We start from the raw sequence: 25,452 nt of genomic DNA, 5'->3' as shown, positions 1-25,452 counted from the left end.
AACAACAATAACAACAACAGTGATAACAATGAACAGAACAAGAGATATACCGCACGGATACAGCAGTGAGGGGACCGACCCGGACAAAAGCCGTCCCTGCTCTTCCCGCGCTTGGGCGCCCGGACCTGACCTCAGCGTGGTATTGAATAACCGGCTAGAGCTGCCTCCCCACTGCTGGGAAAACTTAACCCTATCCTAGCTGAACCAGGACAGATGGCCAGCCAGTTCCTCACCAAAACCTGGACAACCCCCACCTGCAAAATCCCTCCTCTCCATTTTATGGATGAGCACGATGCCATACGGGGTTAAGGCCCCTCCAAGGACTCACCATTGTGAAAGGCTTCTTGATGCCCCGTGAGGTGAGAACGTCGCCGGAATTTCTTCCCGCAGTGCAAGCAGGGGTACGGTCTCTCTCCTGTGTGAGTTTGTTGGTGTCTGAGCAGGGTTTTGCTATTGGAGAAGCGTTTCCCACACGTGGTGCAGGGAAAGGGCTTCTCCTTGGTGTGTGTCATCTTGTGATAGTGGAGGTCCCCACTTCTCCTGAAGTGCTTCCCACAATCCTGGCACTTGAAGGGCTTCTCTCCCGTGTGGATCCATTGGTGATATGTCAGGTTGATCCTCGTGCCCAAGACCTTCCCACAATACTCACACACGTACTTCTTCTCTCTGGAGCTACTTGGTGGTTGGGCTGCGCCTTCTTCAGTGTCTTCAGCAGACATCCCTTTGAAAGAGCATTTTTGGTGTTCTCTTGGTAACCCACCCTTCCTCTTCCTCCTCCTCTTCCTCCTCTATCCCTCCCCCATCCCTCCTCCTTCTTCACCCTGGACCAGCACCCACCCTTCATTCCCAATTTCACATGCCCAAAAATCTCCCCAACCACTTCGGGTGGGCTTCCCACAATCCTGGCACTTGAAGAGATTCTCACCCGTGTTGCTCCGTTGGTGACGTCGCAGGGCCCAGTTCCAGGCGAAGACCTTCCCACAGTCCTCACACTTGAACTCCTTCTTTCTGGAGGGCCTCTGTGGTTGGGTTGTGGCTTCTTGAGAGTCTTCACCATACGTCCCCTTGAAAGAGCATTTTCGGAGTCTTCTTGGTCTGTGGCTCCCTTGCGTATCATCTGGCTGCCGTTGGCCATCGTGCTCCACGTCCACCGTGGGGCTCTGGGGCTCCTCTTCAGGCCCTTGCAGCATCCCCCTCTGCTCTTCCCTGGGCTGGCACTGCTCCTCCTTCTGCTTGTCTGTCCCAGCCCCTGTGGGGAGACCAAAGGGGCTCAGCTGGTGCCTCTTGAGGGACATGAAGAGCAGCCACCTACTCCATGTCTCTGCCTGCTCAGCTCCCTCCCTTCCCTTCTCCTCCTTCTCAAAACCCACATGGCCTTACCTGTTAGCGCTGTTTTGTGCTTTGAGCCCCGACGGCACCTGAGTCCCAACCAGACGCTCCCTTGCCCCTTTCCCTTCAGGGGTTGGGAGAAAAATTAAACCAAAGGCCAGGAGGGATCCAGACAAGGACAGGGGAAGGGATGACTCCCCCCTTAAGGGCTTGAGCAACAGACAGACTCCATCGGGGAAGGAAGAAAGAACAGCAATCGAATTTGAACACCCCCACCCCCACCAATGTACCAATGCGACAGAGCAGGACAGTGAGAAATACAACCACATCTTCAAAACACCTCCCCCCCGCCACCATCCCTTCTTCCCGGACTCAGCTTTGCTCCCCATTTCTCTCCCTGCTCCCCCCACCGCCGCAGGGGGCAGGGATGGGGGTTGGGGTCAGTCCATCACCCGTTGTCTCTGCTGCTCCTTCCTCCTCAGGGGGAGGACTCCTCACACTCCTCCCCTGCTCCAGCGTGGGCTCCCTCCCACAAGAGACAGTCCTCCACGATCTTCCTCCCACGTGGGTCCCTCCCAGGGGCTCTGGGGGGGCATCTGCTCCCTCGTGGGTCTCCATGGGTGCAGGGCAGTCTCTGCTCCAGAGCACCTCCCCCCTCCTGACGTCCTTCCTCACCCTCGCTGTTTGCAGAGGTATTTCCCTCCCACCCTCCTCCTCTTTCTCCTCCTCCTCCCAACTTCCCCTGTTTAAATCCCTTATCTCAGACCACGACGCCGTCGCTAATTGGCTCGGCCTTGGCCAGGGGCGGGTCCGACTTGGTGCCCGGGCAGCTTTGAGCATCTTCTGCCAGGAGCCCCCCCTGTAGCCCCCTCCCCCGCTCCCAACCCCTCCACACACAAACCAGCACAACAGGGTGCAGCCGGGTGGGTGCTGAGCCCCGGGCAGGGGGTGCTGAGCACCCCGAGAGGCGGCATCAGGTACCTGCCTGTACCCTGCCTGTACCCTGCCTGCGGTACCGGCAAGGGGGGGACCCCCCAGGAGTGCTGCGGGTTATGGGGGGCGGCTGGACGTGGATTCTCCATCCCTCAGGGAAATCCCTGCAGGGAAGGGGAGGGCTGTGCATCTCCATCGCTGGCCCTCTCGGGGGGTGGGGGGAGTTTCGGGGGGCGCTGTGAAAGTGGGGACCAAGCGTGGGCGCTGGTCAAGTGTGAAGAAGGCGGAGGAGCCGGGGAGGAGTAAGGCTGGAAGAGGGGGAGGGAAGGAGGAGGAGCAGGACCATGAGGAGGAGGGATGAAGGACGAGCAGAAGGAGGAGGGATGGAGGAGAGGGAGGGATGGAGGAGGAGCAGGAGGAGTGAGGATGAAGGAGGGGGAGGGATGGAGGAGGAGCAGGACCAGCAAGAGGGGACACACACACAATCGGCCGTAATTAAGCCGGGGACGGGAATAGACCGCGGCTGCCGACTCAGTTGAAGACCAAGAAGCTGCGTCCCCCCTCACCTTTGAGTTGGGCCACAAGAATTACAAGACACTCTACGCTGACATCACGACGAGGCGCGTTGTTAACCAGTGAGGGACAAAGCGATAAGAAACCGTCCCCGGTCACTACAGTCCCGGTGTCTCCGTGTGGGCTGAAGTGTAGAAATCCAGGGAAGTTCTTTGGGGCGGGGCGCTGGCCGGGGGGAATTACCACCAGCCCCCAGCTCTGCGCCCACACGGGATAAATCAATCCCTCTGCTCGGGGGGTGTGTTGGCGTCTGGCACCGGGGGTGAACGACCCCGCTTGTGGGACAACAGTTCTGGGGACCCAGATGGGACCACGCTGACAGCCTTGCCCAGTTCATCTTTTGGTGTACAAAAAGGTGCATTAGGAAACTCCTTTTGGGTACCAAAATGGGAGCTACTACTTCCCAGGAGACACCTCTCTGCTCTCCTCTAGGAGGCATCCTGAGAAATGGGAATAAAGTAGGAGGCGATTAACGAGTTTAATAAATTACGAAATTAACTCAGAGATTCCTCTCTGTGCCAGAATGGCCTTTGCCATTGCTCGGTCGAGAGTTACGTTGCAAGTTAAATGCACAATTAACCTTCTCTGAAGACTCTGCTCAGTTCCATATTCCTCCAGAGAACGCACGGAGAGCCCAGCTATGCTGGTTAACTGGGAAGAATCCTGCAAAAGAAGAGACTATTCCAGACAAATTATTAAATGCGGTAATAGCCATAGTGTGGCCATCAGGAACACCGGGACGAGCCAAGAATGTGACTCTGGAAAAGATGGAGCTAAAAGCAGGAGCCCAGCTGGTAAGGAAGAAACAAAATGCCAGCCACCTGGAAGCTCGGAAAGGACTAGAGCCTATAATAAACCCTTTTTGGAAGGTGGACAGTGAAGGGAATGTCAATCAGAGTTCAATGCTCCAATGCTACTGGTGAGAAAACCTCCCTCTCCTGAACACAGGTTGGTACAGGGTTGAAGGGGAGTGAATGTGAGAACTCCAGACGTGCACCCTGTGGTCCCGAATCCGTATCCCCTCCTCGCCTCGGTCCCGGACAGTAATACTGGTTTTACAGGGCTGCATTTGAAAGATGCTTTCTTCCGTATACCGGTGGTCGAGCAGAGTGTAAGAGTCGGTCAGAAGATCAGCATTGTCTCAACATTGTCATCAGGGACATGGACAGTGAGGTACCCGACAACGGCCTGTTTGGAGCGCAGCTGCCGACCCCTGGAATGGAATGTGGTGCAAAGGCTCCTGAATGCAGAACTGTGTGGCACAGCCAGTGCTGTGCTGTTCTCCTGAGTACTGAACCGTGTGGTGCAGGCAGTGCAGTGCTGTTCTTTGGTGCCTGAGCCGTGCAGTACAAAGAGTGTTGTGCTATTGTTCGGTACCTGGGCCTAGCCAGAGCAGTTAGTGGTAATTGCATAGCCATTGTCAAAAAGATGGATCGTGACTGTTGCCATAACACCGATGAAGAAATCATGAACCTCAGATGAACTTTGCTTCATTATAATACCAAAACACACCTCCTGGTTGAAGGTTACCCGCCTCTGAGACTGACCACACCTCGGACACTCCCCCCCGCGCACGCGCGATGGCCTTGCTCGAGAGGGGTGGAGATATGATAATTTAATTCTGAGAAGGGCAGAGACCCCTGAGGCAGAGGTGGAGCAAGGTGTGTTACTAAGCATAAAAGATTACTTCTGGACAACGAAAATTGGAAGCTTCCCCACCAAGGACCACGACGATCGACGACGCAGCATCAGCTGGACCCGGGACCATTAGGACGTCGTGAGATCAGCGGTGGTAGCTATAACCTCTCTCCCTCTTCTCTCTAAAACTTAACTTTACTTTTCTCCTTTCTTTCACCCATCTCTAACTATCGCGTGCCTCTTCACAGGCAACCCAATAAAGTTTCACTGTTTGATTATTGTTATCCCCTTTGGTGTTGGTCACCTTAATTTTGCACTTTCGAGATCGTAGCAAACGAATCATCACGAGTCCACCGAGTGGACCGTGACATTAAACTGGCGTCACGGACAGGATCCTGAGAGACAGGGGGGTGCAGGCTGTGTGTGGTCTGTAACAGGGGAAGAACTTTTCGCTCCAGCCGCACCTGGCCCTACACCCGAAAGGGTGAGAGGTGTCCAGAAAGCAAGGGGGTGATTTGAGATTCCCGCACACCACACACGCCTCGGTGTATTGCACCCCAAACTCGAATTGAAGGCTCTGTCTATCAGGATCAAGTGCAAGGATCTCTTAGTGCAAAAGGGGGAACTGCCCTCAATAAATGAGGTCGACTACCTGGGGAAGTGAAAGGGACAAACTGAGAAAGTCTGCAACTAAGTTTAACCTCCCCGTGGTAGATCTTGGTCCCTTCAGCCACTCGGGGAAGAGAAGGGCGACGCAGCAGCTGTTGCGTCTGTGGTGTAACTAAGTTTTCCTCCCCGAAGTGAGTTCAGCCCCTTCGTAATAAGAATGACTGAAAAAGATGTTTATCAAAACCCTCCATTAGTAAAAAATCTTGACTCGTTCTATGCACTCTTGGCAAAGTATGGAGCTCGACCCTCCCCGCCCGGGGAAGAGTGGGCTCGAGACAATTGGGCAAATTTACAGAGTGTAACAGACCGAGTGATTTCCATACATAATGAGGCTAGATTACGGTCAGGTAAAGGCAAAGCGATAATCTGTGCAGTCCTTGGAGCCAGCCTGGTCGCAGCAATTGAAGACCGCTCTAAGCGGCGTAGCCATGAAAAACAAATCATAGAATCCCTTGAAAATTTGGTACAACTTTTGCAGAAAACAATCTCCAACCTGGAAGATCAATTAGTAGAAAAGGAGAAAGCAGTTTGCTTGTTCAAGCAGCAGACAGAGGAAAAGGAGGAAGAAAACCGCTGTCTAAAAGATGCCCTAAGAGAAGAATTTTCAAAGTCTGCTGAATCACTGAGTGAGATAGAAATGATGATGGAAGAGGTAGGTGTTCGGCAAATAAGTCAAATATACCCTCAAAAGGAACTAAAGGAAGCAAAGAAACGCTTCAGGGAGAACCCCCGAGTTAGACCTTTGATTAAAGCAGAATATGCTTATATAAATGATGAGGATAACGACCCACATATTACAACCAAAGAGATACCATATACTCCCACCGAATTGGCCAAGATGAAAAGAGAGTATGGGCGCCTTCCCAAAGAATCCGAAACAGAGTATGTATGGCGCGTATCTCTAACCGGAGGGGACCAAATTCAGTACAATGTGAAAGAAATACACCGAATTTTGGAAAGAGTGCAAAAGGATGCAGAACATAGATGGTGGGACACACTTTTCGGATGGTCGCCTACCGCTACAGGCATCCTGAACAAGTTGTGTCACCCCATCGTGGTTCTCTTGATATTGGTTTTGATCAGTTTGGTTTTGTCAGCAGTATTGTATGTCATAACCTGGAGAATGATGAATCGGTTAACACGTTTGATGTCTGTATTGAACACACACAACATGTTTGATGTCCCATCCAATGTGGATATCCCCAAAACAATTGATGTTTTAAAATTTCATTAATTTTTTTTTATATTAATAGTTTTGATTGTAATTATTTTATAAATTTAATTTTGTAGATTGTTTGATCACTGTTATTTCCTTTCTTTCTTCTCTCTCTCTCTGTCTCTCTCCCTTTCTTTTGATTTCTTTCTTCCTCCTCTACCATGCTACTACTGTGCGATCCCGATGTCCTGACAACCATGTTGAGCCACGGGGTGGTGTAAGAGTCGGTCAGAAGATCAGCATTGTCTCAACATTGTCATCAGGGACATGGACAGTGAGGTACCCGACAACGGCCTGTTTGGAGCGCAGCTGCCGACCCCTGGAATGGAATGTGGTGCAAAGGCTCCTGAATGCAGAACTGTGTGGCACAGCCAGTGCTGTGCTGTTCTCCTGAGTACTGAACCGTGTGGTGCAGGCAGTGCAGTGCTGTTCTTTGGTGCCTGAGCCGTGCAGTACAAAGAGTGTTGTGCTATTGTTCGGTACCTGGGCCTAGCCAGAGCAGTTAGTGGTAATTGCATAGCCATTGTCAAAAAGATGGATCGTGACTGTTGCCATAACACCGATGAAGAAATCATGAACCTCAGATGAACTTTGCTTCATTATAATACCAAAACACACCTCCTGGTTGAAGGTTACCCGCCTCTGAGACTGACCACACCTCGGACACTCCCCCCCGCGCACGCGCGATGGCCTTGCTCGAGAGGGGTGGAGATATGATAATTTAATTCTGAGAAGGGCAGAGACCCCTGAGGCAGAGGTGGAGCAAGGTGTGTTACTAAGCATAAAAGATTACTTCTGGACAACGAAAATTGGAAGCTTCCCCACCAAGGACCACGACGATCGACGACGCAGCATCAGCTGGACCTGGGACCGTTAGGACGTCGTGAGATCAGCGGTGGTAGCTATAACCTCTCTCCCTCTTCTCTCTAAAACTTAACTTTACTTTTCTCCTTTCTTTCACCCATCTCTAACTATCGCGTGCCTCTTCACAGGCAACCCAATAAAGTTTCACTGTTTGATTATTGTTATCCCCTTTGGTGTTGGTCACCTTAATTTTGCACTTTCGAGATCGTAGCAAACGAATCATCACGAGTCCACCGAGTGGACCGTGACACAGAGCCAGACTGTTTCTGCTTTGGACTGGGAAAACCCGACCACCGGGCGGAAGATGCAGCTCTCTTGGACGGCCCCTCCCCACGGATTCAAAACCAGCCCCACGCTCTTTGGTACCAGAATAAGAACAGTGGCGCAGAGAGTACAAAACCATAATATTGTTGCAATCTGTGGACAATTTACTAATTGATCTGATCGCTCTGAGGAGGGTTTAGAGGCCACACGCAGTTTCCTCAGTTTTTCTGGCATTGCTGGCAGCGGTTGGGCATCTCCCCGGGGTGGATCCGCTGGTGCAGGATGAGTGTTTGCTTCTGAGTAAAGGATTCCCCACAGTCAGAGCAGGAAGAAGGTTTCTCTCCAGTGTGGGTCCTCCGATGCGTGGAGAGGCTCGAGCTGTGGCTGAAGCACTCCCCACACTCCAGGCACTTGTACGGTCTCTCTCCCTTATGGACCCTGTGGAGGGAGATGAGGCTGGAGAAGCCCTTGAAGGTCTTCCCGCAATCTGGGCACTTGTAGGGTCGTTCTCCCGTGTGATTTCTTTGGTGACGTCTCATGCTGTTACTCCAGCGGAAGATCTTCCCACACTCAGGGCATTTAGAGGTCCCCCGCTTGGCACGGGCCATCAGCTTGCTCGTGGCTGCATGGGTGTTCTTCACGCCATCCCCTTGTCCCGTCGGTGTCTGCTCCTCCTTGCTCTCCAACTTCTCCTCCAGCACCGGGGGTGCTTGTCCTGGCTCCAGCTGGGTGCTCGGTGCCTGCAGGAGAAAGAGAAATCCATTGCACTAAGCCATCCCCACCCACAGCTCCCCCAGGGACTGCGACATCTCACGCTAAACCCCCCAAGGCCTCACCATTGTGAAGGGCTTGCTGATGCCTCCTGAGGTGATAGCTCTGCTGGAAGCTCTTCCCGCAGTGTGAGCATGGGTATGGTCTCTCTGGATCGTGGGTGCGTTTGTGCTTCATTAGGTCTGAGGTAAGGGAGAAACGTTTCCCACACGTGGTGTAGACAAAGTGCTTCTCCTTGGTGTGTGTCCTCTGGTGACTCAGGAGGTATCGTCTCATTGAAAAGCCCCTCCCACAATCCCAGCACTTGTAGGGCTTCTCTCCTGTGTGGGTCCGTAGGTGACAGCTCAGGCTGCTCCCGTGAGCGAAGACATTCCCACAGTCCTCACACTTGTACATCTTCTGTGCGGAGCTACTCAGTGGTTGGGTTGTGTCTTCTTGAGGGTCTTCAGCGTAGGTCCCTTTGAAAGAGCATTTTCGGGGTCTTCTTTGTCTGTGGCTCCCTTGCGTATCATCTGGCTGCTGTTGGCCATCGTGCTCCACGTCCACCGTGGGGCTCTGGGGCTCCTCTTTGGGCTCTTGCAGCATCCCCCTCTGCTCTTCCCTGGGCTGGCACTGCTCCTCCTTCTGCTTGTCTGTCCCAGCCCCTGTGGGGAGACCAAAGGGGCTCAGCTGGAGGCTCTTAAGGCACATGAAGAGCAGCCACCTACTCCAGCAGCTCCCACCAAGAGCAGTACCACCCAGTACGGTGCTGCCAGCAGCTCGAGCCCCTCTAGCATCGGTGAGTGCGTAAAGTCACAGGGGCTGTGTGTGTGTGTGTGCTGGGTGTGGAGTTGAAGGTGTGAGGGTTGTGTTTGTGTGTGGGTGTGCACAAGCGCGTGTAGAAATGGGGGATGTAAGTGCACAGGTGCCCATGGTGGGCGTGGGGGTGTGTGTGCACGCGTGTGTGTTTGCATGTGCGTGTGTGTGTGTGTGTGTCCACTCTTTCTTCTTCAGCTCCACTTCCATCCCTCCCGCTCCTCCATTCTGAACCCTACTCCACCACGCCTCCCCCACTCCACACCACCATCCACCCTTGGTCCCCATTTTCACCCACCCAAAACTCCCACCGTGAGGACCGGGGATGGAGATGGGGCAGGTCGGGATGGGGCAGAGTCGGGCTCTTGGCTGCTCCCACCTGCTGGGGGTGAACCCGGGAGGGGGAAAAAAGAGAAAAAGCAAGAAAACCTGTGGGTGGAGGTAAAAATAGTTTTTCAGGAGGAGACTGGAGGAGGCCATCACTCACCCCTGCCCAGGGGCAGATGGATGCCCAGCCAGTTCCTCACCAAAACCTGGCCAACCCCCACCCGCAAACCCCCTCCTCTCCATTTTATGGATGAGCAAGATGCGATACGGGGTTAAGGCCCCTCCGAGGACTCACCATTGTGAAGGGCTTCTTGATGCTTTCTGAGTTGAAAACGTTGCAGGAATTTCTTCCCGCAGTGCGAGCAGGGGTACAGGCTCTCTCCTGTGTGAGTTTGTTGGTGACTAATGAGGGCTGTGCTATTGGAGAAGCGTTTCCCACATGTCGTGCAGGGAAAGGGCTTCTCCTTGGTGTGTGTCCTTTGGTGACGCAGGAGATCCCTATTTCTCCCGAAGCTCTTCCCACAATCCTGGCACTTGAAGGGCTTCTCTCCCGTGTGGGTCAATCGGTGATATCTCAGGCTGCTCGTCGAGCCCAAGGCCTTCCCACAATACTCACACATGTACTTCTCTCTGGAGCTACTCGGTGTTTGGACTGCACCGTCTTCAGCAGACATCCCTTTGAAAGAGCATTTTTGGTGTTCTCTTGGTACCCCATCCTTCCTCTTCCTCCTCCTCCTCTATCCTTCCCCCATCCCTCCTCCTTCTTCACCCTGGAACAGCACCCACCCTTCATTCCCAATTTCACATGTCCAAAAATCTCCCCACCCACCCCAGTTGGGCTTCCCAAAATCCTGGTACTTAAAGGGATTCTCACCAGTGTGGGTCCGTCGGTGACGGCGCAGGCTGTTCTCCCAGGTGAAATCCTTCCCACAGTGCTCACACTTGTACTTCTTCTGTCTGGAGGTCCTCTCTGTTTGGGTTGTGGCTTCTTGAGAGTCTTCTGTGGGCTGGCACTGCTCCTCCTTCTGCTTGTCTGTCCCAGCCCCTGTGGGGAGACCAAAGGGGCTCAGCTGGGGGCTCTTAAGGCACATGAAGAGCAGCCACCTACTCCATGTCTCTGCCTGCTCGGCTCCCTCCCTTCCCTTCTCCTCCTTCTCACGCCCCGCACGGCCTTGCCCGTTAGCGCCATGTTGTGCTCTGAGTCCTGAGGCTGGGGGGGATCCAGAGAAGGACAGGGGTTCTGTGTGTGTGTTGCTCCCCCATTACGGGCTTGAGCAACAGACAGACTCCATCGGGGAAGGAAGAAAGAACAGCAATCGAATTTGAACACCCCCACCCCCACCAATGTACCAATGCGACAGAGCAGGACAGTCAGAAATACAACCACATCTTCAAAACACCTTCCCCCCCCATCCCTTCTTCCCGGACTCAGCTTTGCTCCCCATTTCTCTCCCTCCTCCCCCCACCGCCACAGGGGGCAGGGATGGGGGTTGGGGTCAGTCCATCACCCGTTGTCTCTGCTGCTCCTTCCTCCTCAGGGGGAGGACTCCTCACACTCCTCCCCTGCTCCAGCGGCTCCCTCCCACAGAAGACAGTCCTCCACGATCTTCCTCCCATGTGGGTCCCTCCCAGGGGCTCTTGGGGGGCATCTGCTCCCCCGTGGGTCTCCTCGGGTACAGGGCAGTCTCTGCTCCGTCGCACCTCCCCCCTCCTGACGTCCTTCCTCACCCTTGCTGTTTGCAGAGGTATTTCCCTCCCACCCTCCTCCTCTTTCTCCTCCTCTTCCCAACTTCTCCTTTTTAAATCCCTTATCTGAGACTACGAGGCTGTCACTAATTGTCTCGGCCTTGGCCAGGGGCGGGTCCAACTTGGAGCCGGGGGAGCTTTGAGCATCTTCTCCCATGAGCCCCCCCTGTAGCCCCCTCCCCCGTTCCCAACCCCTCCACACACAAACCAGCACAACAGGGTGCAGCCGGGTGGGTGCTGAGCGCCGGGCAGGGGGTGCTGAGCACCCCGATAGGCGGCAGCAGGTACCCTGCCTGTACCCTGCCTGTACCCTGCCTGCGGTACTGGCAGGGGGGTGTGGTGGTTCAGGCCCTGCTGGGGCCCGAGACCATGATGCCGCTTCTCCTGCCCCAACCTCGGACCGGACGGGGCAGGGAGTGAAATACAAACCCTGGGGTTGAGATAAGGAAAAATTAATACAACAGTGTAACAACAAAAAACCGAACAACAACAACAACAATAACAATAACAGTGATAACAATGAACAGAACAAGAGATATACCGCACGGATACAGCAGTGAGGGGACCGACCCGCACAAAAGCCGTCCCTGCTCTTCCCGCGCTTGGGCGCCTGGACCTGACCTCAGCGTGGTATTGAATAACCGGCTAGAGCTGCCTCCCCACTGCTGGGGAGACTTAACCCTATCCTAGCTGAACCAGGACAGATGACCAGCCATTTCCTCACCAAAACCTGGCCAACCCCACCCGCAAACCCCTCCTCTCCATTTTATGGATGAGCACGATGCGATACGAGGTTAAGGCCCCTCCGAGGACTCACCATTGTGAAGGGCTTCTTGATGCTCTCTGAGGTGAGAACGTCGCCGGAATTTCTTCCCGCAGTGCGAGCAGGGGTACGGTCTCTCTCCTGAGTGAGTTTGTTGGTGTCTGATGAGGGTTTTGCCATTGGAGAAGCGTTTCCCACACGTGGTGCAGGGAAAGGGCTTCTCCTTGGTGTGTGTCATCTTGTGATGCTGGAGGTCCCCACTTCTCCTGAATCTCTTCCCACATTCCTGGCACTTCAAGGGCTTCTCTCCCGTGTGGATCCATTGGTGATATGTCAGGTTGATCCTCGAGCCCAAGACCTTGCCACAATACTCACACACGTACTTCTTCTCTCTGGAGCTACTCAGTGGTTGGGCTGCGCCTTCTTCAGTGTCTTCAGCAGACATCCCTTTGAAAGAGCATTTTTGGTGTTCTCTTGGTAACCCACCCTTCCTCTTCCTCTTCCTCTTCCTCCTCTATCCCTTCTCCTTCTTCACCCTGGACCAGCACCCACCCTTCATTCCCAATTTCACATGCCCAAAAATCTCCCCAACCACTTCGGGTGGGCTTCCCACAATCCTGGCACTTGAAGGGATTCTCACCTGTGTAGGTCCGTTGGTGACGTCGCAGGGCCCAGTTCCAGGCGAAGATCTTCCCACAGTGCTCACACTTGAACTCCTTCTGTCTGGAGGGCCTCTGTGGTTGGGTTGTGGCTTCTTGAGGGTCTTCACCATACGTCCCCTTGAAAGATCGTTTTTGGAGACTTCTTTGTCTATGGCTCCTTTGCGTATCATCTGGCTGCTGTTGGCCATCGTGCTCCACGTCCACTGTGGGGCTCTGGGGCTCCTCTTTGGGCTCTTGCAGCATCCCCCTCTGCTCTTCCCTGGGCTGGCACTGCTCCTCCTTCTGCTTGTCTGTCCCAGCCCCTGTGGGGAGACCAAAGGGGCTCAGTTGGTGCCTCTGAAGGCACATGAAGAGCAGCCACCTACTCCAGCAGATCCCACCCGGACCAGTACCGCCCAGTACGGTGCTGCCAACTGCTGGAGCCCTTCTAGCGCTGCTGAGCATGTAAGTGCATGGGGGTGTGTGGGTGTGGGTTTGTCCGCTGTTCCTGCTCACAATCCTCTTCCATCCCTTCCCATCCTTCATCCTTACTCATCCCCCATCCCTCCTTCTTCAACCTGGACCAGTGCCCACCATTGGTTCCCACTTTAATCCCCCCACCAAAACTCCCTGCACCCCCCAGGAGGTGCAGGGATGGAGATGGGTCATGTCAGGATTGGACAGGGTTGGGCTGTTGGCTGCTCCCACCGACCGTGGGGGGAAGAGGAAGAACAGTGAGAATCCCTGTGGGTGGGGGTAAAAAATGTTTGACTAGAAGTGGCAGGAGGAGGATGGAGGAGGCCATCACTCACCTCTGACTATGGTGAGATGGATGCCCAGACAGTTCCTGACCAAACACCGGCCAACCCTCACCCCCAAACCCCCTCCTCTCCATTTTATTGCTGACTACAACATGATATGTGATTAAGCCCCATCCGAGGACTCACCATTATGGAGGGCTTGCTGATGCCTCCTGAGGTGATCTCTCTGCCGGAACGTCATCGCACAGTGCGAGCAGACGTACGGTCTCTCTCCTGTGTGGATGCGTTGGTGGACAACGAGGTTTGAGCTGAAGGAAAAGCGTTTCCCACATGTGGTGCAGAGATATGGCTTCTCCTTGGTGTGTGTCCTCTGGTGATGCCGGAGGTACTCACTTTTCTTGAAGCTCTTCCCACAATCCTGGCACTTGAAGGGCTTCTCTCCCGTGTGGGTCAATCGGTGATATCTCAGGTTGGTCCTCGAGGCCAAGACCTTCTCACAATACTCACACATGTACTTCTTCTCTCTGGAGCTACTTGGTGGTTGGGCTGCACCGTCTTCAGCGTCTTCAGCAGACATCCCTTTGAAAGAGCATTTCTGGTGTTCTCTTGGTACCCCATCCTTCTTCTTTCTCCTCCTCCTCCTCCTCTATCCCTCCCCCATCCCTCCTCCTTCTTCACCCTGGAACACCACCCACCCTTCATTCCCAATTACACATGCCCAAAAATCTCCCCACCCCCCCGTGACAGCCAGGGATGGAGATGGGGCAAGTCGGGATGGGGCAGAGTTGGTTGTTGGCTGTTCCCACCTGCTGGGGGTGAAACCAGGAATTGGGAAACAACAGAAAAAGCAAGAAAACCTGTGGGTGGAGGTAAAAATAGTTTTTCAGGAGGAGACTGGAGGAGGCCTTCACTCACCCCTGCCCAGGGGGAGATGGATGCCCAGCCAGTTCCTCACTGAAACCTGGACAACCCCCACCCGCAAACCCCCTCCTCTCCATTTTATGGATGAGCACGATGCCATACGGGGTTAAGGCCCCTCCGAGGACTCACCATTGTGAAGGGTTTCTTGATGCTCTCTGAGGTGAGAACGTTTCAGGAATTTTTTCCCGCAGTGTGAGCAGGGGTACACTCTGTCTCCTGTGTGAGTTTGTTGGTGTCTAAGGAGGCTTGTGCTAATGGAGAAGCGTTTCCCACACGTGGTGCAGGGAAAGGGCTTCTCCTTGGTGTGTGTCATCTTGTGACACCGGAGCTCTCCACTTGTCACGAAGGTCTTCCCACAATCCTGGCACTTGAAGGGCTTCTCTCCTGTGTGGGTCCGTTGGTGACGTATCAGGGCGCTCCTCCAGCCAAAGACCTTCCCACAAAACTGGCACTTGAAGGGCTTCTCTCCCGTGTGGGTCCATCGGTGGTATTTCAGGGTGATCCTACAGCCAAAGGCTTTCCCACAATACTCACACACGTACTTCTTCTCTCTGGAGCTACTTGGTGGTTGGGCTGCGCCTTCTTCAGTGTCTTCAGCAGACATCCCTTTGAAAGAGCATTTCTGGTGTTCTCTTGGTACCCCATCCTTCCTCTTCCTCTTCCACCTCCTCCTCTATCCCTCCCCCATCCCTCCTCCTTCTTCACCCTGGAACAGCACCCACCCTTCATTCCCAATTTCACATGCCCAAAAATCTCCCCATCCCCCCGGGTGGGCTTCCCACAATCCTGGCACTTGAAGGGATTCTCACCAGTGTGGGTCTGTCGGTGAAGGTGCAGGGAATAGTTCCTGGCGAAGACCTTCCCACAGTGCTCACACTTGTACGTCTTCTGTCTGGAGGGCCTCTGTGGTTGGGTTGTGGCTTCTTGAGAGTCTTCATCATATGTCCCTTTGAAAGAGCATTTTCGGGGTCTTCTTGGTTCGTGGCTCCCTTTGCTAGCATCTGGCTGCTGTTGGCCATCGTGCTCCACGTCCACCGTGGGGCTCTGGAGCTCCTCTTTGGGCTCTTGCAGCATCCCCCTCTGCTCTTCCCTGGGCTGGCACTGCTCCTCCTTCTGCTTGTCTGTCCCAGCCCCTGTGGGGAGACCAAAGGGGCTCAGTTGGGGGCTCTTAAGGCACATGAAGAGCAGCCACCTACTCCATGTCTCTGCCTGCTTGGCTCCCTCCCTTCCCTTCTCCTCCTCCTCACACCCTGCATGGCCTTGCCTCTTGGCGTCGTGTTGTGCTTTGAGCCCCAAGGGCACCTGAGCCCCACCCAGATGCTCCCTTGCCCCTTTCCCACCAGGGATTGAGAGAAAAATTGAACCAAAGGCCCAGAGGGGATCCAGACAAGGACAGGGGAGGAACGACTCCCCCGTTATGGGCTTGAGCAACAGACAGACTCCATCGGGGAAGGAAGAAAGAACAGCCATCGAATTTGAACACCCCCACCCCCACCAATGTACCAATGCGACAGAGCAGGACAGTGAGAAATACAACCACAGCTTCAAAACACCTTCCCCCCCCCGTCCCTTCTTCCCGGGCTCAGCTTTGCTCCCCATTTCTCTCCCTCCTCCCCCCACCGGTGCAGGGGGCAGGGATGGGGGTTGGGGTCAGTCCATCACCCGTTGTCTCTGCTGCTCCTTCCTCCTCAGGGGGAGGACTCCTCACACTCCTCCCCTGCTCCGGCGTGGGCTCCCTCCCACGGGAGACAGTCCTCCACGATCTTCCTCCCACGTGGGTCCCTTCCAGGGGCTCTGGGGGGGCATCTGCTCCCCCGTGGGTCTCCATGGGTGCAGGGCAGTCTCTGGTCCGTCTCACCACCCCCCTCCTGACGTCCTTCCTCACCCTCACTGTTTGCAGAGGTATTTCCCTCCCACCCTTCTCCTCTTTCTCCTCCTCCCAACTTCCCCTGTTTAATTCCCTTATCTCAGACCACCACGCTGTCGCTAATTGGCTCGGCCTTGGCCAGGGGCGGGTCCGACTTGGAGCCCGGGTTGCTTTGAGCATCTTCTGCCAGGAGCCCCCCTGTAGCCCCCTCCCCTGCTCCCAACCCCTCCACACACAAAAACCAGCACAACAGGGTGCAGCCGGGTGGGTGCTGAGCCCCAGGCAGGGGGTGCTGAGCACCCCGAGAGGCGGCAGCAGGTACCTGCCTGTACCCTGCCTGTACCCTGCCTGTACCCTGCCTGGGTTACTGGCAAGGGGGGGACACCGAGGAGTGCTGCGGGTTATGGGGGGCGGCTCAACGTGGGTTTTCCATCCCTCAGGGAAATCCCTCAAGGGAAGGGGGGGGATGTGCAGCACCATCGCTGGCCCTCTCGGGGGGTGGGGGGAGTTTTGGGGGGCGCTGTGAAAGTCAGGACCAAGCGTGGGCGCTGATCAAGTGTGAAGAATGCGGAGGAGTAGGTGAGGAGTAAGGCTGGAAGAGGTGGAGGGAAGGAGGAGGAACAGGACCAGAAGAAGGAGTGATGGAGGAGGTGCAGAAGGAGGAGGGATGGAGGAGAGGGAGGGATGGAGGAGGAGCAGGAGGAGTGAGGATGAAGGAGGGGGAGGGATGGAGGAGGAGCAGGACCAGCAAGAGGGGACACACACACAATCGGCCGTAATTAAGCCGGGGAGGGGAATAGACCGCGACTGCCGACTCAGTTGAAGACCAAGAAGCCGCGTCCCCCCTCACCTTTGAGTTGGGCCACAAGAATTACAAGACACTCTACGCTGACATCGCGACGAGGCGCGTTGTTAACCAGTGAGGGACAAAGCGATAAGAAACCGGCCCCGGTCACTACAGTCCCGGTGTCTCCGTGTGGGCTGAAGTGTAGAAATCCAGGGAAGTTCTTTGGGGCGGGGCGCTGGCCGGGGGGAATTACCACCAGCCCCCAGCTCTGCGCCCACACGGGATAAATCAATCCCTCTGCTCGGGGGGGTGTGTTGGCGTCTGGCACCGGGGGCGAACGACCCCGCTTGTGGGACAACAGTTCTGGGGACCCAGATGGGACCGCGCTGACAGCCTTGTCCAGTTCATCTTTTGGTGTACAAAAAGGTGCATTAGGAAACTCCTTTTGGGTACCAAAATGGGAGCTACTACTTCCCAGGAGACACCTCTCTGCTCTCCTCTAGGAGGCATCCTGAGAAATGGGAATAAAGTAGGAGGCGATTAATGAGTTTAATAAATTACGAAATTAACTCAGAGATTCCTCTCTATGCCAGAATGGCCTTTGCCATTGCTCGGTCGAGAGTTACGTTGCAAGTTAAATGCACAATTAACCTTCTCTGAAGACTCTGCTCAGTTCCATATTCCTCCAGAAAACGCACGGAGAGCCCAGCTATGCTGGTTAACTGGGAAGAATACTGCAAAAGAAGAGACTATTCCAGACAAATTATTAAATGCGGTAATAGCCATAGTGTGGCCATCAGGAACACCGGGACGAGCCAAGAATGTGACTCTGGAAAAGATGGAGCTAAAAGCAGGAGCCCAGCTGGTAAGGAAGAAACACAATGCCAGCGACCTGGAAGCTCGGAAAGGACTAGAGCCTATAATAAACCCTTTTTGGAAGGTGGACAGTGAAGGGAATGTCAATCAGAGTTCAATGCTCCAATGCTACTGGTGAGAAAACCTCCCTCTCCTGAACACAGGTTGGTACAGGGTTGAAGGGGAGTGAATGTGAGAACTCCAGACGTGCACCCTGTGGTCCCGAATCCGTATCCCCTCCTCGCCTCGGTCCCGGACAGTAATACTGATTTTACAGGGCTGCATTTGAAAGATGCTTTCTTCCGTATACCGGTGGTCGAGCAGAGCCAGACTGTTTCTGCTTTGGACTGGGAAAACCCGACCACCGGGCGGAAGATGCAGCTCTCTTGGACGGCCCCTCCCCACGGATTCAAAACCAGCCCCACGCTCTTTGGTACCAGAATGAGAACAGTGGCGCAGAGAGTACAAAACCATAATATTGTTGCAATCTGTGGACAATTTACTAATTGATCTGATCGCTCTGAGGAGGGTTTAGAGGCCACATGCAGTTTCCTCAGTTTTTCTGGCATTGCTGGCAGCGGTTGGGCATCTCCCCAGGGTGGATCCGCTGGTGCAAGATGAGTGTTTGCTTCTGAGTAAAGGATTCCCCACAGTCAGAGCAGGAAGAAGGTTTCTCTCCAGTGTGGGTCCTCCGATGCGTGGAAAGGCTCGAGCTGTGGCTGAAGCACTCCCCACACTCCAGGCACTTGTACGGTCTCTCTCCCTTATGGACCCTGTGGAGGGAGATGAGGCTGGAGAAGCCCTTGAAGGTCTTCCCGCAATCTGGGCACTTGTAGGGTCGTTGTCCCGTGTGATTTCTTTGGTGACGTCTCATGCTGTTACTCCAGCGGAAGATCTTCCCACACTCAGGGCATTTAGAGGTCCCCCGCTTGGCGCGGGCCATTGGCTTGCTCGTGGCTGCATGGGTGTTCTTCACGCCATCCCCTTGTCCCGTCGGTGTCTGCTCCTCCTTGCTCTCCAACTTCTCCTCCAGCACCAGGGTTGCTTGTCCTGGCTCCAGCTGGGTGCTCGGTGCCTGCTGGAGAAAGACAAAGCCTTTGCCCCAACTCAGGAACCCCCCTGCACCCCTGCAGCAAGGAGGTTCTTCCAGGGCAGCTCCATTCCTTGGAGGTCTCCAGTCCAACCTCCTGCTCCCAGCAGGACCATCCCCACCGCTAGTTCAACCCAACCTGGGGACAGAGCAAATCCATCCCCAGGGCCATCTCCCAGCCCAGCACTGCTGCCACGCTGGGAGCGGGAGTCCCAGCACAGCCCCACCACGTGCTTCTCCAGGCCATCCCCACCCACAGCTCCACCAGGGCCTGGGACATCTCATGCTAAACCCTCCCAAGGACTCACCATTGTGAAGGGCTTCCTGATGCCTCCTGAGGTGATAGCTCTGCTGGAAGCTCTTCCCGCAGTGTGAGCATGGGTATGGTCTCTCTGGTTTGTGGGTGCGTTTGTGCTTCATTAGGTCTGAGGTAAGGGAGAAGCGTTTCCCACACGTGGTGTAGACAAAGTGCTTCTTCTTGGTGTGTGTCGTCTGGTGACGCAGGAGGTTTCCTGTCTGTGTGAAGCTCTTCCCACAATCCCGGCACTTGTAGGGCTTCTCTCCCATGTGGGTCCGTCTGTGATGGCTCAGGCTGCTCCCGCAGGCGAAGACATTCCCACAGTCCTCACACTTGTACATCTTCTGTCCGGAGCTACTCGGTGGTTGAGTTGTGTCTTCTTGAGGGTCTTCAGCGTAGGTCCCTTTGAAAGAGCATTTTCGGGGTTTTCTTGGTGCGTGGCTCCCTTGCGTATCATCTGGCTGCCTTTGGCCATCGTGCTCCACGTCCACCGTGGGGCTCTGGGGCTCCTCTTCGGGCCCTTGCAGCATCCCCCTCTGCTCTTCCCTGGGCTGGCACTGCTCCTCCTTCTGCTTGTCTGTCCCAGCCCCTGTGGGGAGACCAAAGGGGCTCAGCTGGGGGCTCTTAAGGCACATGAAGAGCAGCCACCTACTCCAGCAGCTCCCACCAAGACCAGTACCACCCAGTACGGTGCTGCCAGCGGCTGGAGCCCCTCTAGCATCGGTGAGTGCGTAAAGTCACAGGGGCTGTGTGTGTGTGTGTGCTGGGTGTGGACTTGAAGGTGTGAGGGTTGTGTTTGTGTGTGAGTGTGCACAAGCGCGTATAGAAATGGGGGATGTAAGTGCACAGGTGCCCATGGTGGGCGTGGGGGTGTGTGTGAACGCGCGTGTGTTTGCATGTGCGTGTGTGTGTGTGTGTGTCCACTCTTTCTTCTTCAGCTCCACTTCCATCCCTCCCGCTCCTCCATACTGAACCCTACTCCACCACGCCTCCCACACTCCACACCACCATCCATTCTTGGTCCCCATTTTCAGCCCTTCAAAACTCCCCCCGCGAGGGCCGGGGATGGAGATGGGGCAGGTCGGGATGGGGCAGGGTTGGGCTCTTGGCTGCTCCCACCCACTGGGGGTGAACCCGGGAAGGTGGAAAAAGAGAAAAAGAAAGAAAACCCATGGGTGGAGGTAAAAAATAGTTTGTCAGGAGGAGACTGGAGGAGGCCATCACTCACCCCTGCCCAGGGGGAGATGGATGCCCAGCCAGTTCCTCACCAAAACCTGGCCAACCCCCACCCGCAAACCCCCTCCTCTCCATTTTATGGATGAGCACGATGCCATACGGGGTTAAGGCCCCTCCGAGGACTCACCATTGTGAAGGGCTTTTTCATGCTCTCTGAGGTGAGAACATCGCAGGAATTTCTTCCCACAGTGCGAGCAGGGGTACGGTCTCTCTCCTGTGTGAGTTTGTTGGTGTCTAAGGAGGCTTGTGCTATCAGAGTAGCGTTTCTCACACGTGGTGCAGGGAAAGGGCTTCTCCTTGGTGTGTGTCATCTTGTGACGCCGGAGTTGCCCACTTGTCGCGAAGCTCTTCCCACAATCCTGGCACTTGAAGGGCTTCTCTCCCGTGTGAGTCCGTTGGTGATTTCTCAGGTCTTTTCCCCAGCCAAAGACCTTCCCACAATACTCACACATGTACTCCTTGTCTCTGGAGCTACTCAGTGGTTGGGCTGCGCCTTCTTCAGTGTCTTTAGCAGACATCCATTTGAAAGAGCATTTTTGGTGTTCTCTTGGTACCCCATCCTTCCTCTTCCTCTTCCTCCTCCTCCTCTATCCCTCCCCCATCCCTCCTCCTTCTTCAGCCTGGAACAGCACCCACCCTTCATTCCCACTTTCACATGCCCAAATATCACCCCACACCCCTGTGAGGTCCCGGGATAGAGATGGGGCAGGTTGGGGTGGGGCAGAGTTGGGCTCTTGGCTGCTCCCACCCGCTGGGGGTGAACCCGGGAAGGGGGAAAAAGAGAAAAAGGTAGAAAACCGTGGGTGGAGGTACAAAATAGTTTGTCAGGAGGAGACTGGAGGAGGCCATCACTCACCCCTGCCCAGGGGGAGATGGATGCCCAGCCAGTTCCTCACCAAAACCTGGCCAACCCCCACCCGCAAACCCCCTCCTCTCCATTTTATGGATGAGCACGATGCGATACTTGGTTAAGGCCCCTCCAAGGACTCACCATTGTGAAGGGCTTCTTGATGCTCTCTGAGGTGACAACGTTGCTGGAAATTCATCCCACAGTGCCAGCAGGTGTACGGTCTCTCTCCTGTGTGAGTTTGTTTGTGTCTAATGAGGTTTGAGCTATCGGAGAAGCTTCTCCCACACGTGGTGCAGGGAAAGGGCTTCTCTGTGGTGTGTGTCATCTGGTGACGCTGGAGGTTTCCAATTGTCCTGAAGCTCTTCCCACAATCCTGGCACTTGAAGGGCTTCTCTCCCGTGTGGGTCCATTGGTGATATCTCAAGGTGGTCCTAGAGGCCAAGGCCTTCCCACAATACTCACACACGTACTTCTTCTTTCTGGAGCTACTCGGTGGTTGGGCTGCGCCTTCTTCAGTGTCTTCAGCAGACATCCCTTTGAAAGAGCATTTTTGGTGTTCTCTTGGTACCCCATCCTTCCTCTTCCTCCTCTATCCCTCCCCCATCCCTCCTCCTTCTTCACCCTGGAACAGCACCCACCCTTCATTCCCAATTTCCTATGCTCAAAAATATCCCCGGGGGGGTTTACCACAATCCTGGCACTTGAAGGGATTCTTATTAGAGTGGGTCCATCGGTGATGGCGCAGGCTTTTCTCCCAGGGGCTCTGGGGGGGCATCTGCTCCCCCGTGCCTCTCCATGGGTGCAGGGCAGTCTCTGCTCCAGAACACCATCTCCCTCCTGACCTTCACCTTCCTCACCCTCGCTGTTTGCAGAGGTATTTCCCTCCCACCCTCCTCCTCTTTCTCCTCCTCCTCCCAACTTCTCTTTTTTAAATCCCTTATCTCAGACCTCGACACCTTGACGCAGTCGCTAATTGGCTCGACCTCGGCCAGGGGCGGGTCTGACTTAGAGACCGGGCAGCTTTGTGCATCTATTGCCAGGAGCCCCCCCTGTAGCCCCTTCCCCTGCTCCCAACCCCTCCACACACAAACCAGCACAACAGGGTGCAGCCGGGTGGGTGCTGAGCCCCGGGCAGGGGGTGCTGAGCACCCCGAGAGGAGGCAGCAGGTACCTGCCTGTACCCTGCTTGTGCCCTGCCTGTACCCTGCCTTCACCCTGCCTGTGGGACCGGCAAGGGGGTGTGGTGGTTTAGGCCCTGCCGGGACCCGAGACCACGTTGCCACTGCCCCTCCCCCACCCTCGGAACAGACGGGGCAGGGAGTGAAATACAAACCCTGGGGTTGAGATAAGGAAAAAGTATTACAACAGTGTAACAACAACAAACTGAACAACAACAACGACAATAACAATAACAGTGATAACAATGAACAGAACAAGAGATATACCGCACGGATACAGCAGTGAGGGGACCAACCCGCACAAAAGCCGTCCCTGCTCTTCCTGCGCTTGGGTGCCTGGACTTGACCTCAGCGTGGTATTGAATAACCCGGCTAGAGCTGCCTCCCCACTGCTGGGGAGACTTAACCCTATCCTAGCTGAACCAGGACATACCTGCTGGGGGTGAACATGGGAAGGGGGAACAAAGAGAAAAAGTGAGAGAACCCGTGGGTGGAGGTAAAAACTGATTTGTCGGGAGGAGACTGGAGGAGGTCACAACTCATTCCTGCCCAGGGGGAGATGGATGCCCAGCCAGTTCCTCACCAAAACCTGGACAACCCCCACCTGCAAACTCCCTCCTCTCCATTTTATGGATGAGCACGATGCCATACGGGGTTAAGGCCCCTCCAAGGACTCACCATTGTGAAGGGCATTTTGATGTTCTCTGAGGTGAGAACGTCGCAGGAATTTCTTCCCGCAGTGTGAGCAGGGGTACGGTCTCTCTCCTGTGTGAGTTTGTTGGTGTCTAAAGAGGTTTGATCTATCAGAGAAGCATCTCCCACACGTGGTGCAGGGAAAGGGCTTCTCCTTGGTGTGTGTCATCTGGTGACGCAGGAGATCTCTACTTCTCACGAAGTTCTTCCCACAATCCTGGCAATTGAAGGGCTTCTCTACTGTGTGGGTCAATCGGTGATATCTCAGCTTGGTCCTTGAGCCAAAGACCTTCCCACAATACTCACACATGTTCTTCTTGTCTCTGGAGCTACTCAGTGGTTGGGCTGCGCCTTCTTCAGTGTCTTCAGCAGACATCCCTTTGAAAGAGCATTTTTGGTGTTCTCTTGGTACCCCATCCTTCTTCCTCTTCTTCCTCTATCCCTCCCCCATCCCTCCTTCTTCACCCTGGAACAGCACCCACCCTTCATTCCCAATTTCACATGCCCAGAAATCTCCCCGTCCACCCCGAGAGGGCTTCCCACAATCCTGGCACTTGAAGGGATTCTCACCAGTGTGGGTCCGTCGGTGACGGCGCAGGCTGTTCTCCCAGGTGAAATCCTTCCCACAGTGCTCACACTTGTACTTCTTCTGTCTGGAGGTCCTCTCTGGTTGGGTTGTGGCTTCTTGAGGGTCTTCATCATACGTCCCTTTGAAAGACCATTCTTGGAGACTTCTTGTTCCGTGGCTCCCTTGTGTATCATCTGGCTGCTGTTGGCCATCATGCTCCACGTCCACCGTGGGGCTCTGGGGCTCCTCTTCAGGCCCTTGCAGCATCCCCCTCTGCTCTTCCCTGGGCTGGCACTGCTCCTCCTTCTGCTTGTCTGTCCCAGCCCCTGTGGGGAGACCAAAGGGGCTCAGCTGGGGGCTCTTAAGGCACATGAAGAGCAGCCACCTACTCCATGTCTCTGCCTGCTCGGCTCCCTCCCTTCCCTTCTCCTCCTTCTCACGCCCCGCATAGCCTTGCCTGTTAGCGCCATGTTGTGCTCTGAGTCCTGAGGCCCGGGGGGATCCAGACAAGGACGGTGGTTCTGTGTGTGATGCTCCCCCATTAAGGGCTCAGGCAACAGACAGACTCCATTGGGGAAGGAAGAAAGAACAGCCATCGAATTTGAACACCCCCACCCCCACCAATGTACCAATTCAACAGACCAGGACAGTGAGAAATACAACCACATCTTCAAAACACCTTCCCCCCCCATCCCTTCTTCCCGGACTCAGCTTTGCTCCCCATTTCTCTCCCTGTTCCCCCGCTGGTGCAGGGGGCAGGGGATAGGGGTTGGGGTCAGTCCATCACCCGTTGTCTCTGCCGCTCCTTCCTCCTCAGGGGGAGGACTCCTCACACTCCTCCCCTGCTCCGGCGTGGGCTCCCTCCCACAGGAGACAGTCCTCCACGATCTTACTCCCACGTGGGACCCTCCCAGGGGCTCTGGGGGGGCATCTGCTCCCCCGTGGGTCTCCATGGGTGCAGGGCAGTCTCTGCTCCAGAGCACCTCCCCCCTCCTGATGTCCTTCCTCACCCTCGCTGTTTGCAGAGGTATTTCCCTCCCACCCTTCTCCTCCTTCTCCTCCTCCTCCAATCTTCTCTTGTTTAAATCCCTTATCTCAGAGCGCGACGCCATCGCTAATTGACTCTGACTGGGCCTTGGCCAGGGGAGGGTCCGACTTGAGGCCCGGGGGAGCTTTGAGCATCTTCTCAAATGAGCCCCCCCTGTAGCCCCCTCCCCCGCTCCCAACCCCTCCACACACAAAACAGCACAACAGGGTGCAGACGGGTGAGTGCTGAGCCCCAGGAAGGGGGTGCTGAGCACCCCGAGAGATGGCAGCAGGTACCCTGACTGTACTCTGCCTGTATCCTGCCTGCGGAACCGGAAAGGGGGTGGGGAGGTTTAGGTCCTGCCAGGAACTGAGACCACTATGCCGCTGCCCCTCCCGCAACCTCGGACCAGACGGGGCAGGGAGTGAAATACAAACCCTGGGGTTGAGATAAGGAAAAATTAATACAACAGTGTAACAACAACAAACCGAACAACAACAACAACAATAACAATAACAGTGATAACAATGAACAGAACAAGAGATATACCGCACGGATATAGCAGTGAGGGGACCGACCCGCACAAAAGCCGTCCCTGCTCTTCCCGCGCTTGGGCGCCCGGCCCTGACCTCAGCGTGGTATTGAATAACCCGGCTAGAGCTGCCTCCCCACTGCTGGGGAGACTTAACCCTATCCTAGCTGAACCAGGACAGATGGCCAGCCAGTTCCTCACCAAAACCTGGACAACCCCACCCGCAAACCCCTCCTCTCCATTTTATGGATGAGCACGAT

At 55.2% G+C, this 25,452-nt stretch overlaps 2 protein-coding genes across 2 annotated transcripts in view; both read right to left on the bottom strand.

Annotated features, from left to right (window-relative positions):
* LOC141917330 (uncharacterized) overlaps positions 1-25,452 on the bottom strand; it is a 79,578-nt gene that overhangs the window by 22,160 nt on the left and 31,966 nt on the right. The window contains exons 12-22 of the mRNA XM_074810437.1: positions 23,051-23,443; positions 21,336-21,728; positions 14,364-14,817; positions 13,477-13,754; positions 12,529-12,852; positions 11,943-12,335; positions 10,254-10,424; positions 9,675-10,055; positions 8,323-8,901; positions 926-1,249; positions 329-721 (exon numbers count right to left, since the gene is read on the bottom strand). Of these exons, the coding sequence (XP_074666538.1) occupies positions 329-721; positions 926-1,249; positions 8,323-8,901; positions 9,675-10,055; positions 10,254-10,424; positions 11,943-12,335; positions 12,529-12,852; positions 13,477-13,754; positions 14,364-14,817; positions 21,336-21,728; positions 23,051-23,443 (4,083 nt within the window). The remainder of the gene's footprint in view (positions 1-328; positions 722-925; positions 1,250-8,322; positions 8,902-9,674; positions 10,056-10,253; positions 10,425-11,942; positions 12,336-12,528; positions 12,853-13,476; positions 13,755-14,363; positions 14,818-21,335; positions 21,729-23,050; positions 23,444-25,452) is intronic.
* LOC141917360 (uncharacterized) lies at positions 18,538-24,458 on the bottom strand. Its single transcript, XM_074810508.1, has 3 exons — positions 24,421-24,458; positions 19,119-19,697; positions 18,538-18,798 (listed from the first exon to the last, which is right to left on the bottom strand). Exons 2-3 carry the CDS (start codon positions 19,636-19,638, stop codon positions 18,635-18,637), a joined length of 684 nt encoding a protein of 227 aa, XP_074666609.1. The 5' UTR covers positions 19,639-19,697; positions 24,421-24,458; the 3' UTR covers positions 18,538-18,634.

Source organism: Strix aluco, chromosome 37 (genome assembly GCF_031877795.1).
Source record: "Strix aluco isolate bStrAlu1 chromosome 37, bStrAlu1.hap1, whole genome shotgun sequence".
Lineage (NCBI taxonomy): Eukaryota > Metazoa > Chordata > Aves > Strigiformes > Strigidae > Strix > Strix aluco.
This window is presented reverse-complemented; position numbering and strand designations above follow the sequence as displayed.

Excerpts from the sequence above, each read along its gene's own strand:
- LOC141917360 (XM_074810508.1), bottom strand. The coding sequence starts at position 19,638 with ATGCTGCAAGGGCCCGAAGAGGAGCCCCAGAGCCCCACGGTGGACGTG. Across the intron at positions 18,799-19,118 it reads TCAGGAAGCCCTTCACAATG|CAGGCACCGAGCACCCAGCT; the intron begins GTGAGTCCTTGG and ends GTCTTTCTCCAG.